At 45.1% G+C, this 18,757-nt stretch overlaps 1 protein-coding gene across 3 annotated transcripts in view; it reads left to right on the top strand.

Moving 5' to 3' along the window:
- Positions 1 to 18,757, top strand: part of KLHL2 (kelch like family member 2) — a 268,283-nt gene that overhangs the window by 154,480 nt on the left and 95,046 nt on the right. For all 3 annotated transcript variants that reach the window (XM_075347338.1, XM_075347331.1, XM_075347344.1), the window contains one exon: positions 1,375 to 1,496. In XM_075347338.1, coding sequence (XP_075203453.1) covers positions 1,375 to 1,496 — 122 coding nt within the window. The remainder of the gene's footprint in view (positions 1 to 1,374; positions 1,497 to 18,757) is intronic.

The raw sequence follows: 18,757 nt of genomic DNA, 5'->3' as shown, positions 1-18,757 counted from the left end.
ATGAATTCAAAATTTCAATGTTTTGTTCTTTATAAGCCATGTAATAAGATATTCCTGTATGTTGCCCCATTGTGTTGCTGGAAGATCTGGAAAATGTATAGTCATGCGCCTGCAGTTGATATAAAATGAATATTCACCCCTTTCCCCGGCCTACCTCTCTGTGCTGGGGTCAGTGATTGGGTGCAGTCAGACTGTTGTATTCGCTCGCTGTTAGTGTAAACGAATGTTAACCCCCACGCACCCTCTGAGCTAATGTCATTGATTTAGTCAGATTGCTATATTCCTTGCCCGATGATCGCCTCGGACTGGCTGATGACTTTCCTGGCTTGAGCGTGACCGTATATACTTATATGCTGCTATCACGCTCTGGTCAGGAGAGCCACCGGCTCTTTCCATTTACAGCGGGCGATTACAGCAGTCTAACTGCACCCAATCACTGACGCCAGCACAGAGTGATGGGCGGGGAAGGGGTGAATATTCATTTTGTATTAACAGCGGGTATGCGACTATAAATTTTGCAGGCCTTACAGCAACACCATGACACAACATCCAGCAATAAGTTACATATCCTGAAAGGACAAGCCCTATATTAAGATACTATTAATGATGATGAACCGCAACTAGAATGCTCCAAAAAACACACAAAATGTTGCGGCTTATTTTCAGGGTAGGTCTTATTTTTGGGGGAAACACAGTACTGCATGAAATTGTCTGACTGACTTTGGGGGGGGGGGGGGAAGTCTTATTTAGCTATCACGTTATTTTCTGAAACCAATAGGGCCTCTTTAACTTTTTTCAGTGTATAGAAAAATCAGGGAAGAATTTAGTCTATATCTGTGTTCTATATCTTTTTGTTACTGGGTGTCTATCATTATGGCTGGAAACATTATTGCTGCATTCAGCTCTTATTTTCCCATCAGGCGATAAAGACTTTGTCGCACAGTCATACTTCAGGTCTTATAGGCTGTATTCACAACATTGGATAATACTCATTGGGAGGGGACATTTTTCCTTCTTCGCAGTGCAGAAGAGCGTAGACAACCAGTAATGTATGGGAATACAGGTATGTCTTGGGAGCAGAGGCTGCAGGTGCCGCTTTCTTTGCTTACGTGGAGCCCACAGACAAGGCATGTGTGCACAGGGATCAGCCCTTGTGTGCGTTAGGCTTAGGTCCCATCATTGTTTCTGGGTGAATGTTTTAGCAACACCGTCTCCAACAAATCTGTGTACAGAGCCTCATTTGCTTAAATACAATTGATTTTACATTTGTTATACGGCAACAATATATTCTGCAGCGCCATTGTCACCATTCACTTCAGCAAAATTAATGCGATCAATACTCACTGTACTTTCCTGTTTCCTTTTCTTTTGTAGGTGAAATGAGTGAAAGTCGAGCAAAAAGAGTCCGAATAAAAGAAGTAGATGGATGGACGCTAAAATTGCTTGTAGATTACGTTTACACTGCGGAAATTAAAGTAACTGAGGAAAATGTTCAGGTGAGGTTTGTGACCACGGCTGGTGAATTTTGTGGCTGTTGCCACGGGCTGTGACTATATGGTAATGCATTGTGTCTGATAAGCCAATGAAAAAGTTTCTGGCTGCCCATGTTGGCTTCTGATTACTGTGGCTGGCTATCGGGTCCACTATATACCTCCCATCTCAATTATTACATTCCAGATTTAACGCCGGCATTTAAATGCTACCTTTTTTGTGGGCGATGTTGTTGTTGTTGTTTTTTTGGGGTTTTTTTTTGCTTTTTTATCAATTAACTCTTCATTTGATTTTGAACAGTTACAGGGAGAAATACGGTAATTTGGGCACAGTGTGTTGCTACAACAAACACCCCCCCCCCCACCTTTTTTTTAAATTTGCAAAAAAAATAACTCTTCCCCCCCCCCCCCCGCCCCCCTCTATTTTCATTATGCACACCCTAACCCAATTTCCCATTGTTTCAATGCCATACATCTAGAAGGCACGGTATATAGACAATTTATTCACAAAGTAACAAGGACTGTGTGCAGGTGTTCATAATGAGACCCAGTGTCTCTTATCTGTTCAGCTAATAATTACATGGTGCAATCTATACATATTATAATATAATATTCCTTTTTCCATTAAAATAAGTGAAAGTCCTGGAAAAACAATTAGCGCAAATAGGGTCTTACCCACATAAGTTTAGGGAATAAGGGTATGTGCGCACGTCTGCGTTCTATTCCGCAGCATTTAAGTCACTACATATGCGTTTCCAAATGCAGCCGAAAAGCTGCATTTTGAATGCACTGTGAATGCATAATTCTTGCAAAATTCATGCATTCTGGATGCTTGCTCTGCCATAGACAGAGTGGAAAAAGCATCCAGAACGCACAAAAGAAGTGACATGTTGCTTTTTAGAACGCAGAGTTTTGGTAAAATATTTCAGCATCTGAAACACTGCTTTCTAAAACGCAACGTGCGGATGGATTTTGCACAATCTTCATAGATTGTGAGATTGTGCTGGGGGCGCAGGACGCATGCTTTTACGCTGCAGCGCAATAAGCAGCATAAAATCATGCACAATGCCGACGTGCGCACATAGCTTTTAAAACAAGGAGAGGTTCCCCTTGCAGGGTTGTCATTCACAACCCCTGACGAATGCCTGAATGGCTGCAGCAGACCCACGTGGAATCGGCAAACATTGGAAAGAGGAACCAAAAACCAGGATAAAGATCAGAAGTGATTTTTATTCTTTGCCTACATGTTTAGGCTTTAAAACTTGTAGACTAAGGCCGGGGCCACACGGGACACTAGTGCGATGCTCGCATGACACTCGACTCACGCTGGCAGTACAGCAGAGCTGAGTGTCATGCTTGTATCCCTGCGACTGAGGCCCGACTGTGCAAGCGGACCTCAGCTGCAGGGGCGGGCCGGCTCTGAGGAGTGGTGGTCCAGCGCTGCGGAGGGGTGGGCTGGCACGGAGGAGGGGAGGGAGGGAGGGATTTCTCTCCCTCTCTCCTCTGTAGCCGGCTATTGCGATTCTCGCTCTGCACGCGCGGTACACCGGTGTACCGCGAGTGCAGTGTGATTTTTCTCTCATGCCATTCCCTTTAATGGGTCCGAGAGAAATGAGTCTCGCATTATAATCGCTCATGTGCGCTGACACACAGGCTAGAATTGGTCTGAGTGGAATGCGATGTTTTATCGCACTCCACTCGCACCGATTTTCTCGCGGTGTGGCTTAGGCCTAAGACTACAAAAAAAATAATTTCTCGGGAAGCCTAATCTCGGTAATTTTATTGTGTAGTCTTTAATACTTTTAAAACACCCGCCTAAGTCTAAAGAGAAGTGGAAGGGAGTAATAGGTCCCATTGAAGATAGTCAGTGGATAAAGTGCCCGATTTGTCCCTCAGCAAGTCCCATCCGTTATCTCAACTCTACTTAATACACCAAAAATATAGAACCCCAAAATTTCTATGTGACATCGGACTTGGAGGTAACCCTTTTGTGTATTGGGTGCAAAAAACAGTATGTGGATCTCATCCACATGATGTGGTCACTGCCCCGAACACGACCCTTTTTGGAAAGAAATAATTGATATTATGATGGAAAAAGCGGTATATCTGAAAATAGACTTTATCTTAAAGTTTGGGCATCTATGATAGACGTCTCAGGCTTTGCCTCGAGAGAACTGCAGAGATTTCATATAGGCCTTCTTTAAATTTAATCATTCTGGTGTAAAGTGAATTTTGTATCATGTAATGACTGTTTAAGAACCCTTTTACATATGATGTGATGAATGTAATGGATATCATTGCGCTTACCTCTTAAGTTGGGGTTTTTCTGTAGTGGAGGGTTGTTAAAGTTGTTTCGTTTGAAAACTTTAAATAAAATATATCTGAATTAAAAAAAAATAAATATAATTTCTCATCTTCATCCTGGTTTTGGATCCTTCAACAACAGCGCGGAATTTTCTCTTTCCAGTGTTTATCCATTTAAGTAAGGGAATCCACATTTTTAATATATTCTTTACGCGACGGAGCGTTCATAGAAATGTTCCAATTAGGTTTTTCTGGTTCTACAGAGTAAGCGAGCTATGGCAAGTTTCCCAACCTCCTGAGTGCGTAGCCCTTCAACGTAACCTAGTCTACAGACCAAATGGTCTTTGGGCACTGGGCGTCCGATATCCCTTTTTATTAAGGTTTAAGAACAAAAGTCTTACAGTCGCGGACATGACCAGAGCATGTGCAGTGTCCCTGCCTTTTCTGCACAGTAACTAGTACAGCTGGAATTGGGTCTAAGACCTATTTTAAACATGATATCCGGCAATCTATATGCTCTGTGTATAACATCTAACATTGAGAACCTTTAAAGTTCACTTAGTGAATGATTAGGGACATATTCCAACACCGATAACAACTTCTCTTCAGACATGTCCCCAACCTCCAACGTTACCCTTTTAATAAGCTTTTTACTTTGGCGCCCCGGCTTCTGGGCTGACGGATCGCTCTCTACATTGGACACTTGCAGTGAACTCTTGTCTGTGAATATTGAGGTCCGCTCAGGTTTTCATCTTCTGAATACAATCTCTACGTTCACTGATGACAAACAAGACTAAAGCATCTTGGCCAGAGAGATCTCTTTAATTAAGACTATACCTGTTTGTGGCCACAGCTCCCATGCAGACCAATGTTTTCATGGCCACGACACAATCTGAGTAGAGTGCAGTCATATTACCGTTTTACCTGTCCTTGAATCTTGCAAACCTTCAAATGTAAGCTAGTAGGGATAGGGGACAGATGGAGGGGAGTATGATGGCAGGATCAGACTACATGGCTTGTCTGTTACTATGGAGACACGTAGACATAAAATGATAGCTTTCTACCTCACATCCATTATGAGATTGGATCAGGGGGTTTATTTTGCAGGAGACACTACGACTGTAGCTTTAGAACACATTCCTGATACTATTATGTAGCCGTTCATTACATTTGGTCAATTTTGTTCTTAATGTTGCAAATTAGATTTGAGATCATGTGACTAGAACGGCCGTGGTCTTTGTTAGTAGATAATACTATTCATCCCCTGCCTGTGTTTTTGCTTACATCCATTTTCCTCCAGTATACAGCCGATGTCCTCAGAAATCCTTATCCGCGTTGATGAGAATTTCAAATCAACAAATGTTCCCAAAATAAATGACAAAATGTGTGCGACCTGAGCGCGGGTTAGTCGCTAAAGCCTGGATCATTTGTGCATCACCCATCCCGATGATTACACAGACGTGCCTTATTCTGTTGCTTTTGGAGCGTTTCATCTTCCGCACATTCCCCAACATGCTGGCAGCGCCATGGCTTTGATCCGGCTGTCTGCACATTCAGCAAGGCCAGAGTTGCCTTGTAACTACCAGACTAAGGAAAGTCATCTACAAAGTGTGAGAGACTCGTCCTGTGCAATTATTTTTAATAGGCGCTGTTCAGTCATCTGTCACATGGATGCTCACTGACATGGAGGAAAAAATATTCTCCGTACTCCTAGATAAATCAATTTCTTTTTCCATTCATATTTTCTTCATATGCCTTTCTAATTAACATTATGAACAGACTTTTTTTTTTTTTTTTTTGTGACCTTGTCTTAAGAAGTACTACCATGCAAAGTTTATGAACACAGCCCCTTTTATTGTCCTTAGCCCTTCACATGCTGCTCTTCCCTCCCGGTTTCCATTTAACATTATTTTCCACATACACAAATCTGCCATATCATTAAACATCCTGATAGGGAGCTGGTCCTGAGACCCCCACCAATCTCTCTAACCAGAGTCAAAGGCTTTTTCTAGCTTAAGTATAAGTTTTTCTGCCCTTTAGGCTGGGGACACACGGGGCACTACTGCGACGCTCGCATGACACTTGGCTCGCGCTGGCAGCACAGCAGGAGCCGAGTGTCATGCTAGTATCCCTGCGACTACGGTCAGACTGTGCGAGCGGACCTCAGCTGTGGGGGGCGGGCCGGCTCTCAGGGGTGGCAGGCAGGTGCTGCGGAAGGCAGGGAGGGATTTTTCTCCCTCGCTCCTCTGTAGCCAGCTATTGCGATTCTTGCTCTGCACGCGTTGTACACCGGTGTACCGAGAGTGCAGTGCGATTTTTTTTTTTTTTTTTTTTTTTTTTTTTTTTTTTTTTTTTTTTTTTTTTCTCGCCCCATTCACTTGAATGGGTGCGAGAGAAAGGAGTCTCTTTACAATCTCAGCATGCTGCGATTGTTTTCTCGGTCCGATTAGGGCTGAGAAAATAATCGCTCATGGGTGCTGACACACAGGCTAAAATTGGTCCGAGTGGAATGCGATGTTTTATCGCACTCCACTCGCACCGATTTTCTCGCCGTGTGGCTTAGGCCTAAGTTTCACACTTTTAGCAGGGGTCTCAAGGGCTAGACTCTCACCAATCAACAAGGCTAGAGTTGGCCAAACCGACAGATGTTCGGATGCTCTGGCAAAAATTAAGAGACCACTTCCACATTTTCAGTTTTTCTGATTTTTCTCTTTATATGTATACTAGAAGGTGGCCCGATTCTACGCATCGGGTATTCTAGAATTTACGTATTGTGTAGTTCATGTATGATTTTTGATATATATATATATATATATGTATATGTGTTGTTGTGTGTAGTTACCAAGTGTTTGTGTAGGGCGCTGTACATGTTCTGGATGTTGTCTGGGTGTGATGGGGGGTGAGAGGGGTGTTGTTTGTGTGTTGCGTTGTTTGTGGAGCACTGTGTGTCTGTAGCGTTGTGTGTGTGTTGCGCGGTTTGTGTGTGTGTGGTGTGTTTTGGGGGGAGGTATGTTTTGTGCAATGTGTGTGTTGTGCGGTGTGTGCGTATATTTGTGTGTGCAGCGTTGTCTGTGTGTGTGGGTGTCTGTGTAGGGCAGTTTGTGGTTCAGTGTGTGTGGTGTGTTGTGCAGTGTGCGCGCGTGTGTGTGTGTGTGTGTGTGTGTGTTGGGGAGAGGTGTGCACTTCCCATCGTGCTCCATCCCCCATGCAGCGCACTCCCCATCGTGCTCCATCCCCCATGCAGCGCACTCCCCATCGTGCTCCATCCCCCATGCTGCGCACCCCCCATGGTGCTCCATCTCCCATCCTGCGCACTCCCAAACGTGCTCCATCCGCCATGCTGCGCACTCCCAAACGTGCTCCATCCGCCATGCTGCGCACTCCCCAACGTGCTCCTTCCGCCATGCTGCGCACTCCCCATCGTGCTCCATCCCCCATGCTGCGCACTCCCAAACGTGCTCCATCCGCCATGCTGCGCACTCCCAATCATGCTCAATCTCCCATCCTGCGCACTCCCAAACGTGCTCCATTCGCCATGCTCTGCACTCCCAAACGTGCTCCATTCGCCATGCTGCGCACTCCCAAACCTGCTCCATCCGCCATACTCCGCACTCCCCATCGTGCTGCATCCCCCATGCTGCGCACTCCCAAACGTGCTCCAGCCGCCATGCTGCGCACTCCCAAACGTGCTCCATCCGCCATGCTGCGCACTCCCAAACGTGCTCCATCCGCCATGCTGCGCACTCCCAAACGTGCTCCATCCGCCATGCTGCGCACTCCCAAACGTGCTCCATCCGCCATGCTGCGCACTCCGAAACGTGCTCCATCCGCCATGGTGCGCACTCCCAAACGTGCTCCATCCGCCATGCTGCGCACTCCCAAACGTGCTCCATCCGCCATGCTGCGCACTCCCAAATGTGCTCCATCCGCCATGCTGCGCCATCATCAGCCTCTGTCCCCAGCATCAGCCTCTCTGTCTCCAGCATCAGCCTCTCTGTCCCCAGCATCAGCCTCTCTGTCCCCAGCATCAGCCTCTCTGTCCCCAGCATCAGCCTCTGTCTCCAGCATCAGCCTCTCTGTCTCCAGCATCAGCCTCTCTGTCTCCAGCATCAGCCTCTCTGTCTCCAGCATCAGCCTCTCTGTCTCCAGCATCAGCCTCTCTGTCTCCAGCATCAGCCTCTCTGTCTCCAGCATCAGCCTCTCTGTCTCCAGCATCAGCCTCTCTGTCTCCAGCATCAGCCTCTCTGTCTCCAGCATCAGCCTCTCTGTCTCCAGCATCAGCCTCTCTGTCTCCAGCATCAGCCTCTCTGTCTCCAGCATCAGCCTCTCTGTCTCCAGCATCAGCCTCTCTGTCTCCAGCATCAGCCTCTCTGTCTCCAGCATCAGCCTCTCTGTCTCCAGCATCAGCCTCTCTGTCTCCAGCATCAGCCTCTCTGTCTCCAGCATCAGCCTCTCTGTCTCCAGCATCAGCCTCTCTGTCTCCAGCATCAGCCTCTCTGTCTCCAGCATCAGCCTCTCTGTCTCCAGCATCAGCCTCTCTGTCTCCAGCATCAGCCTCTCTGTCTCCAGCATCAGCCTCTCTGTCTCCAGCATCAGCCTCTCTGTCTCCAGCATCAGCCTCTCTGTCTCCAGCATCAGCCTCTCTGTCTCCAGCATCAGCCTCTCTGTCTCCAGCATCAGCCTCTCTGTCTCCAGCATCAGCCTCTCTGTCTCCAGCATCAGCCTCTCTGTCTCCAGCATCAGCCTCTCTGTCTCCAGCATCAGCCTCTCTGTCTCCAGCATCAGCCTCTCTGTCTCCAGCATCAGCCTCTCTGTCTCCAGCATCAGCCTCTCTGTCTCCAGCATCAGCCTCTCCGTCTCCAGCCTTCCCCAGGATCAGCCTCTCTCCCCCCAGCCTCCTCCAGCACGCCGTGCTCCTCTGCCGGCACTCACAGATCCGATCGCATACACCCACACACACACACACACCCACCCACACACACTCGATCGCATACACTCACACACACCCGATCGCATACACTCACGCACACACACTGACGATATTGCACATACGCGCTCATATTCCCAACATCCGGAGATATCACATGCTTCTGGCCATGTGATCCTCCGACAGGTCCTGGAAGCTCACAGCACAGTATCGAGGCCGAGAAGCAAGCGATATCTCCGGATGCTGTGAGTATGTGGATGCGATGTGATGTGTGTGTGAGGTGTGTGTGAGAGTGAGTGTGAGCCGGTGTACACTGGTAACTATGATACACATCGGGTAACTAAGGGACCTTAGTTACCCGATGTGTATAATGGTTACCAGCGTTCACGGCCTCCGTCAAGATCCCAGCATCGCAAGGTTATGTCTGGCGCTGCTGGGATCCTGACGGAGCCGGTGTAGAAGCAAGCGATATCCCAGGATGTTGTGAGTGTGTGGATGTGATGTGTGAGGTGTGTGTGAGAGTGAGTGTGATCTGATGTGTGTGTGTGTGTGTGTGTGTGTGTGTGTGTGTGTACTCACCTGGGAGTCGGAGCTACGTGTCAGTTGGGCCAGAGCGAGCGTGCATTGCGTGAGGGGGGCGGGGCCTGCAGAGAGCCGGGGCGAGAGGCCAATCCGTGTGGGGGGGCGGGGCCATGGCGAGCCCAGCGGCCAATCAGCTTTGTGTCACCGTAAGGACACAATGTCACCGGAAGGACACAATTTTGAAGCATGACAGACAGACAGACAGAATAAGGCAATTATATATATAGATTTTTGTGTAGAATGTTAATTATTTTTTTATTCTATAAACTACTGACAAAGTCTCCAAATTTCTAAACAAAAAATTTTGTATTTTCTGAAAACTGTCAAAATAACAAACTGCAGTGCTTTCAGACACCTAAAATAATGCAAAGAAAGCAAGTTCATAATCTTTTTAGAAACAACAATAATAATGTTTTAACTCGGGAGGAGTTCAGAAATCAATATTTTGTGTAATAACCATGATTTTTAATCACAGCTTCCATGCGTCTTGGCACGCCGCTTTTCACCAGTCTTTCACACTGCTTTTCGGTGACCTTTATGCCACTTCTAGTGCAAAAATGTAAGCAGTTCTTCTTTGTTTAATGTCTTGTGACTATCCATTTTCCTTTTGATTACATTCCAGAGGTTTTCAATGGGGTTCAGGTCTGGAGATTGTGCTGGCCATGACAGGGTTTTGATGTGGTGGTCCTTCATCCACACATTGGTTGACCTAGCTGTGTGGCATGCCACATTTTCCTGCTGGAAAAAAATGTCCTCAGAGTTGGGGAACATTGCCTGAGCAGAAAGAAGCAACTGTTTTTCCAGGATAACCATGTATGCGGCTTGATTCAATCTCTAGACTTGAACCCCATTGAAAACCTCTGGAATGTTGAAAGACATGTTGCCAGTAGTTTATAGAATAAAAGAACAATTTACATTTCACTGAAAAATATACCTATAAATATCCGGTTTGTACCCACCTTGACTCCAGACGCCATACCCCATACAAGTCTAAGGGACCCGAACTTAAGTTTTATATAGTTTAGTGAGAGCTAGGGTCTGCAAAACGAAGCATACTGGGGATTAAAGCAGGAAAATGATACTTATCAAGTTTCCGCATGGCTGTCACACTGCTTTTGGGTTCGTTCGTTAAAGCTCATGAATATTCACTGATTCCCCCACCCTCCCTTCGTGACAACTTTTGTGATTGATTGCTCTCAAACTAACTGGGTCCCCGAAGTGGAGTGTAAAAATGTAATATATAATGGAAAAAAAATGGCATAGAGTCCCCTGTATTTTGATACCCAGTGCAGATAAAGCAGAAAACTGGAGGCTGCAGCCCCCAACTGTTTGCATTATCTTGGCTGTGTACGAGGAACACCATGCGGCTTTTTTTAATTACATACCTTTTTTTTTTTTTTTTTTTAAAAAAAAGTATATTTGTGGTCCCCTCTAAATTTTGATACCCAGCCAAGATAAACCATGTAACCATGCCGCAGCACTGTCTGACAGCTGACCGTGTAATGATGCATTGCTGAACCAGCTGTCGCTAAGTGCCGGGACACGGCTGCAGCCGCCACTCTGAGATGTGATGGAAGCTGTGCCTCTGATTGAAAGTTGGAGGTTGCCAGGAGGAATAAAGATGATTTCCTCCCGGTAGCCAGGCTTTTAGCTCGGTGGCTGGGCAGGTTTAGAACTGTATTATCTTGCAGGATAACCCCATATCTGCAGGTAAAAGCATTTTGTTTACATGACAAGGTTACCTTTAAATTTGTGGTTTGAGATTATCTGCGGTCTGCTGCAGCACGAAAACAGTGTTTGAGATGGGAGTGGGGTAATGGAGGATGATAGTATTAGATCATAAGCAGAAAGTAGGGCTTAGATAGGGTTGTAGACAGAGGTGACCAAGATGTGGGGTGGGGCAGTACTGTGGAGAGCTTTATCGGTGAGTAATACATTTATCTTGCAATTTTTATTCGATGGACAACTAGTGTAGTGTAAAGGCATTAGTGCATCTGGACAGGTCTTTAATCCCGCCTGTTTCATTGAGGGTAGATAGAAGAATAGTTAGAGAGAGGCTGAGCAGTAACAAGTGGACGAGGCTAACTGCAAAAGATGACCAATCGCAAGCTTCCAAGACTTGGTGGGAATTAAGAGTCCCATTTTCATACAGAAAGTGACACCGGAATAGTCCAGTAAATTAGACAAGTGACGTGACACGGAACTGTGAGCAGTAAATTGTTGGACCAGTTCAGACTAGAAGAGTGAACGTCTTGTGTTCTGATTGAGATCTGGTCCATGATGGTGATGTCCTCAGGAGGTCTGAGGGGCTCTTTAACTAAAGACTACGCATATATATTTTTTTCTGGTGTTACTGATCTGTGAGGTTCTGGGTCCTGAGATCCCAACCGATCGATCAGAAAGCTGCTGTGAATCCTGCTGCTCAGCAGCCTGAAGAGCTCAGAAGCCTATGAGGCTACTCTCTGGTCTGTGTGATCTCATACCGGGGTCAGCGCTTCTACCTGCTGGGCAGCAACACCTGTATCAAAGGGAGAACATCTGAGACATTTACTGACCACTGAATTCTTATGTTTATTGGGTGACTTGGTGCATGTATATTTTTTTTACTTTGAACCTAGAATTTTTGGGATTAAAAGCTGGTATAAATCTGGAATGACTCTAATTCAAAATTGGGGCTGAAGCCATTAATGAACATGGTGCGTGATTGTGGCCTCTGGTACCGATCTGCCAATGACTTTGTGATGTAGGAGATGTATCTGCTTCATGGTGAAATGAAACGGAGACTGTAAGTTGTCTCGATAATGATCTAGATTTCCTAGATTTCTGTTCTCCAGGTTTAGTGTGCAGGTTTTCGGGGGAACATTTCTGAGTACTGCAGGTTTGGTAACACGATGTGCTGCAGATATTTTTATGAATGTATATTTTTAGCTCCACCTTGTGCGATTCACCCACAGATTTTATGCCTTGAATCTGTGAAAATGAATCTCGGTAAACGGCACAACAAACTAAAATTATTAGCCAGCTCTAAAAGTGCGGATATGAGTAACAGGCCTGCAATGCTAATCGCCCCTGCTGGCACATTGGAATGATGCGTGGTCTTGGCTTTTTTTCCCTTGGGGAACTGTAAATTGTCATTTGCATTTTAAGAGCTTGTGTAAGTAGTGCACTGATTGCTTTCTAGATTTGCTCATGTGCTTGTATTTGACTCACAATCCCCATTTACATGTTGAAGTTTAGTACACGGGCAGCACGGTGGCTCAGTGGTTAGCACTAGCACTGCAGTCTTGCAGCGCTGGGGTCCTGGGTTCAAATCCCACCAAGGACAACATCTGCAAGGAGTTTGTATGTTCTCCCCATGTTTGCGTGGGTTTCCTTCAGGTTCTCCGGTTTCCTCCCACACTCCAAAGACCTACAGATAGGGATTCTAGATTGTGAGCCCCAATGGGGACAGTGTTGCCAATGTATGTAAAGCGCTGTGGAATTAATAGAGCAATATAAATGAATAAAATTATTAATTTAATTATTAATACACCTGTATTTGTTTGGAGCAATAAAGTAGGGACCGCTCCCCTGGCTGCTGTAATAAAACGCCATATGTCCAGATTTTCATTCACAAAGTTGAATATTCAGTATATTATATACATTAACATTTGTAAATTTATGCCACTGTAAAGTTTTAGGCTGTGTGCACGCTGGATTTTTTTTTTTTACCACAAAGATGCAGCGTTTTTGGCCCCAAAAAATGTACCCACAGGAAAAATGCATCACAAAAACGTATGCGTTTTTGCGCATTTTTTGATGCGTTTTAATGCTTTTTTTTTTTTTTTTTTTTGCTGCATTTTTGTCTAATGCATTCAATGGGTTAAATACGGACTGAAAAACGCAAAAAAATTTGACATGCTACATCTTTGTGGTCACCACAAAGACACAGCCAAAAAAATGCACTGCGCAGACAGCCAAAATAAAATCTCAGACTTTGCTGGGAAAGGAAATTCATGCAGTTTTGAGCCAAAACTGCACCCAAAAAATGCGTAAAAAGGCGGCAAAGAACCGCAGCGTGCACACATAGCCTTAAAAGGTTATCCCCATCTCCAAGATCCTATCCCAGTATGGAGTCGGTATAAGGGTCTGTGCCGACGATCAGGACCGGATGCATCCTGGACGCGGCAGGTCCTGACTTGTGGGGCCATGCGTCTCCTCCACATGAGACTGCAGCTGCTCATGCACATAAGGTTTCATAGCGCTGCAGTCTCTCACTTGTGTTCTCCCTACGGACAACGCTTGCAACGCCACAGCAAAGAATTGATGTGCTTGCGGCTTGGAAAGCCACACCGCAGGTCAGTTTTCGCTGCGGGCCGTACACGCACAGTGGGCACAGGATTTCTAGAAATCCCATCCACTGTGCTTGTACTGTACAACGCAATGTTTTGGACACAGCAAAAATGCGCTGCAACCAAAATGCTGCAAACACTGATCTTGGGCACGCACCCTAAATAATAATAGTAGCAAATGCCTTCATTTAGACATGTAGTATAATTCTCCTGATTTATTTCATCACTTACCTCATGTTCAGGGCATTGCGAGACCTTAGGTATCCATGGTTACGACCACGCATATAGTGATAGTTAGCTGCTATCCTGCAATGCCCTGCACATTAGTTAAGCGACAAAGTGAATCAGAAGAACTATACTACATGTCTAATTGGAGGTACTGTATTTGCTAATATTATTATTCCACCTACTACATATTAGGATAGGATCTCCACGATGGGAATACCTTTTTAATGTGGATCCCTGATTGTTGAATATAATTTTGTGGATTTTATTTTAATATGGTTACCTATATTTTTTTCCATTTTTTTTATATGGGTGACATGTCCCCCATTACAAGAGATATATAACAGTCAGTCCATACATTACCGCGCTCTCTGGCTCGGCTAGATGCACCCATGCAGTCATGTCGGCCAACCACTTGTTCCCTGATTCCTCTTACACACAACTGCTCTGCTCGCCCAAGTGTTTGTTCATGTGTTCTGTATGGGGAGAGAAACCTGTGTGATCCTTCTCTCCCTTGACATCATTGTTGGTGGAGAGTTGGAAGGCTTCATGCAAGACTATTCTTCCAAAATTGGGGAGTTTGATGATGATCTAATTTTTTTGGGCCGTAAGTCAGGATTTCTATCTCCTACTGGTGACCTACCCGTCAGCTTTACTACATATAGGACTAGGTGTTTATTCAGTGATTTGAAAGACAGATTGTGAGTCTGTAATTGTGTTTGTTAGTTTTTTTTTAAACTGGTTTCAGCCACAACATTGATTCTACATACCTATTGTGCCGACTCAATTATGCCAACAAAACAGCTCTGATCCATTGAGGTATGGACTGTACCACATCTCTGATTGTGTCTTGTGGTATCTTTTGCACGAAGATGTTCACAGCAGAACTTGTGAGATGAGTTCTCCCTGGATCCAACTGGTTTTCCCTTGCACGTCCTCTAGATCGGCATCCCCAACCTGTTGCTCAGAAGCCACATGTGGGTTGAGGGCCCATGATGTGTGGCTCGTGGATGTCTGCCAGCTTGTTGCGTTAGCACCTAATCTAGCAGACAGCTACGAAGTGCAGGTCTCCAGGTGGTGACTGTGAGTAGCCACACACAGAAAAGCAGATCTGGATTCCCATATAATAGACGTTGGGGTTTAGAGAGACAGGATGATACTACCTTTCAGATGAGGTGCTCGAAGCTGGATCTGACAGTGTGGCTGGAGTTCTTGAAGCCAGAATACTGAATGGGGGTGTTGGAGGAACCCCTATATCTTGGTATACCTAATTGTGTAATTTCTGTGGAAAAGCTTTGGCTCTCATTCTACCGGTAAAGAGGTCTCTGGGTATCTCTACTGCAAGGGGGGCAGGAGCCGGATGTGGCTCGCAACCCTCAGAGTTGAATGTGGCCCTCAAGGTCAGTAAGGTTGGGCACCTCTACTATACAGTAGATGCTCAATATGCTTAAAATAAGGTCAGGGAGTCAAATGTACCTTTTTTGTTATTTCATGTTGGTCAGTGAAGTACTGAACAGCCCCTTTAAGATCTAATAAACTGTGGAGATCTTGCCAAAAATATGATCATGAAGGTAGGAGTTGGTTTGTCGCTGGCTTTCTGCTGCAAAATTGCCTTATATTCCCATCTTTTGCTTTTGTTAACACTTATAAACACCGCTTACACTGATGTCCATGCAGATTTTTCAGCCATGTCGGTTTGGGATTTCATTCACATATATATTCCATCTTATAATTTATGGATTTTCTGTGCATGGGCGATAATGCAGTTCCCTAATGTACAAGTAAGGGGAACAGCGGTGATTAGACTATTAGTAAGTACTCCTGATTTTTAACTGATTTAGTCTATTTTAGTATTAAAACATTTTTGTCAAAGTTATCCCATATCTATAAAATAATGAATAACTTTCTGATCGCTGGGTGTTGGGATGATGGGACCCTAGGCAATCCCAAAATTGGACTCTAGCATCTTAAGAAAGGAGGGAGCTCTGCAGCCCTGTCCTGATTCATCATGCACTCCGCTCCATTCATTGTATATGGGACTGTCGGAAATAGTCGAGCACTTTACTCAGCAGTCCGATGAACAATAAATATAGCGGAGGTCATGCAGGAACGAGTGTTAGGCTATGTGCCCACGGGGGAAAGTGTCCTGCGGTTATATCCGCAGGATCTCCCAGAAAACTGCAGCACAACTTTGTCTGTTTCCATGCTGCGGTTTATTTGCGGAATGTCCTGCGGATATGCTGCGGTCATTCTGCAGTGAGGATACAGTATCTGGGCTTTGGCACTGCATGCTCAATGCAGAACAAGTGCTGAGTGATCAGGGAGTTCATACCTCCATCACGCAGCACTTCTCTCCGTCTCCGGCCGTGTTTACACTGTGAAGGAGAAAGTGGGCGGGCCTGAACTAGCTCTGACTGTCACATGACCGGAGCTCGTGCAGGCCCCGCCCACCTCCTTCCTGCTCCTGTGCACCGAGGAAAAATGACCGGGTGTCTGCTATCAAGGCAGGTAAGTATGGGACCAAGGCAGGGGATTTCCGCAGGTAATGCCGCATGAATAATTGACATGCAGTTGTGTGGCTGCGGGATATCCACAGTATATTCCACAACCGCACATTCCGCAACGTGGGCACAGCACTCCCCATGTCCCATAGGATAACATGGGGAGTGTCTGTACCTGCTGAAACCTGCAGATTTATCTGGAAAATCCAGATAAATCCGCCAGTTTTCTGCAGCAAAATCCGCAAAAGCAAGATCCTGTGGGCACAGGGCCATAAGTTGATTTTTCGGGGAATAACCCATTACATTTCGTATAAAAATAGCAACAAAAAGAGAATAATATCCTCCAAAAATTAAGTGTTACTCACAGCAAGTTGGGCTGCAGTGTGTACTTCGCCCAGGCCAAAAACTAATGCTCTACCAGGATACAGCTAAACCCCCACTAAAGTGGAAGCATCACAGGTGCAGGAGAAGCAAATCACTCACACACCTCCATGGAATGGAGGGGGGCGAATGCTAGATGATAAAACTGCACACTAGTGGCTTGCATAGAGCGCTGTTCATATATGCAGATAACAGTCACAAACCCGCAGCCAATTAGGTGACGCCCATACTATTAGATCAGGCGGGCTGCCAAGCCGTAACCCACCTGTGTATCACACATAGACAGACACTTTACATTGCAAAGGCCCAACAGAAAGCCACTAGTGTGCAGTTTTATCATCTAGCATTCGCCCCCCTCCATTCCATGGAGGTGTGTGTGTGTGATTTGCTTCTCCTGCACCTGTGATGCCTCCATTTAGTGGGGGTTTAGCCGTATCCTGGTAGAGCATTAGTTTTTGGCCAGGGCGATGTACACACTGCAGCCCAACTTGCTGTGAGCATTACATTTCTTATCTAGCATTAGTCACATTTTAATTTAGCTGCGTCTGTATTGTGGCATTGTAGATCTAAGAAATCTAGTGGTTTGAGATTCATTGTGACCACAAAAGGTGTTGCTGGCTACACTAGTGTTCCCCAATAATATTACAGTACGCTGCAGGGCCTCAGAGCCGAGCTTTGGGCTGCTATAGTTGCTGCTCGGATTATTTCACTCTCCCTCTAATTTCATGGTTCATAGTTTTGTAGATCCGCAAATGGGCTACCATCCTGATTGTTGGAGGTCCCATGCTTTGGACCACTACTGACAATGAAACATTTCTGGCCATCCCTAAAGTTGGGACATTATTGTCTTAGTCTTGCAAGCCTCGATTATATTAACCTCTACAGCAGATTAATCATCTCTTGTCTGTCAGGGCGTTCTGAAATAAATCCTCTCTAATTATTAGAATACTTAACGATAATGTAGTCCACAGCCGAGATCTCTCTAGTCTACCTTGTTTTAATTAGACACCAAATCTTCGGATTGTGAGTGTGTAAGAAATGAATTGTTGCATATCCAGTCGTCCCACTCAGACTTGTTCCTGGTGAGTTTTGGGCATGTGGGTGCTGTATATATATATATGTATATATATGTATATATATATATATATATATATATATATATATATATATATATATATATATATATATATATATATATATATATATATATATATATATATATATATATATATATATATATATATATATATATATATATATATATATATTGCTAGTTCTAACATAGATAAATGCAAACCTCAATGAATGTGAACACGATAATTTCACAATGTACCACGCTAGTTCTTGTAACCAATCTCGCCATTGTGTCCTCAGAATCCACATTTTGTCTGTCTGAGATGATCCACAGTAGAATTGTCCGGCCGGCGACTTCTCCCTCCACAGATGTAGCATGCTGTGATTTCAGACATGTTAACAGCCCCCTAACAATAATCGGTACATGATCTTGAAAAACAAGGATTGAACTCCTAAAAACTTTTGTCTGAATGAGGCCTAATAGAAAGTGGGGCTACCACTCTCACCATTAGTTCCCTACAGTCACAGGGTCCTGATGGTTTGACTTGGCAGTCAGAGGCCTAACAATGACCCTTCTATCTGTATTGTCCATTAGGTCCTACAGAAGGGTAGAAGTAATAAAGACTGTATGGACACATTCCTTATTTAGATTAAAGGCGTTGTCCATAACTATTATAACCCCACTCAATCAGCCTGTCTGCCCCCGGTAAAATAATACTTATTTAACTTCTGGAGCCAGCGCCATTCTAGCGGTGTCTGCACTCGCTCTCTCAGGGTTCATGTGACACTGGGCACAGGTCTTTCATTTTGTAACAATTAGTGCCGTCTTCTTTCTCTCGGACCTTAGACGTATCAAACAGGAGAAAGTCAGAGCTATGGCTGGCCGCTCAATTCCCCTTGATGTTTGGTACATCCGAAGTCAGAGAGAGTGAAGCCATCTCT

The sequence above is a fragment of the Anomaloglossus baeobatrachus genome, chromosome 1, assembly GCF_048569485.1.
Source record: "Anomaloglossus baeobatrachus isolate aAnoBae1 chromosome 1, aAnoBae1.hap1, whole genome shotgun sequence".
Lineage (NCBI taxonomy): Eukaryota > Metazoa > Chordata > Amphibia > Anura > Aromobatidae > Anomaloglossus > Anomaloglossus baeobatrachus.
The sequence above is the reverse complement of the archived record's forward strand: the minus strand, read 5'-3'. Positions and strand labels throughout refer to the sequence as shown.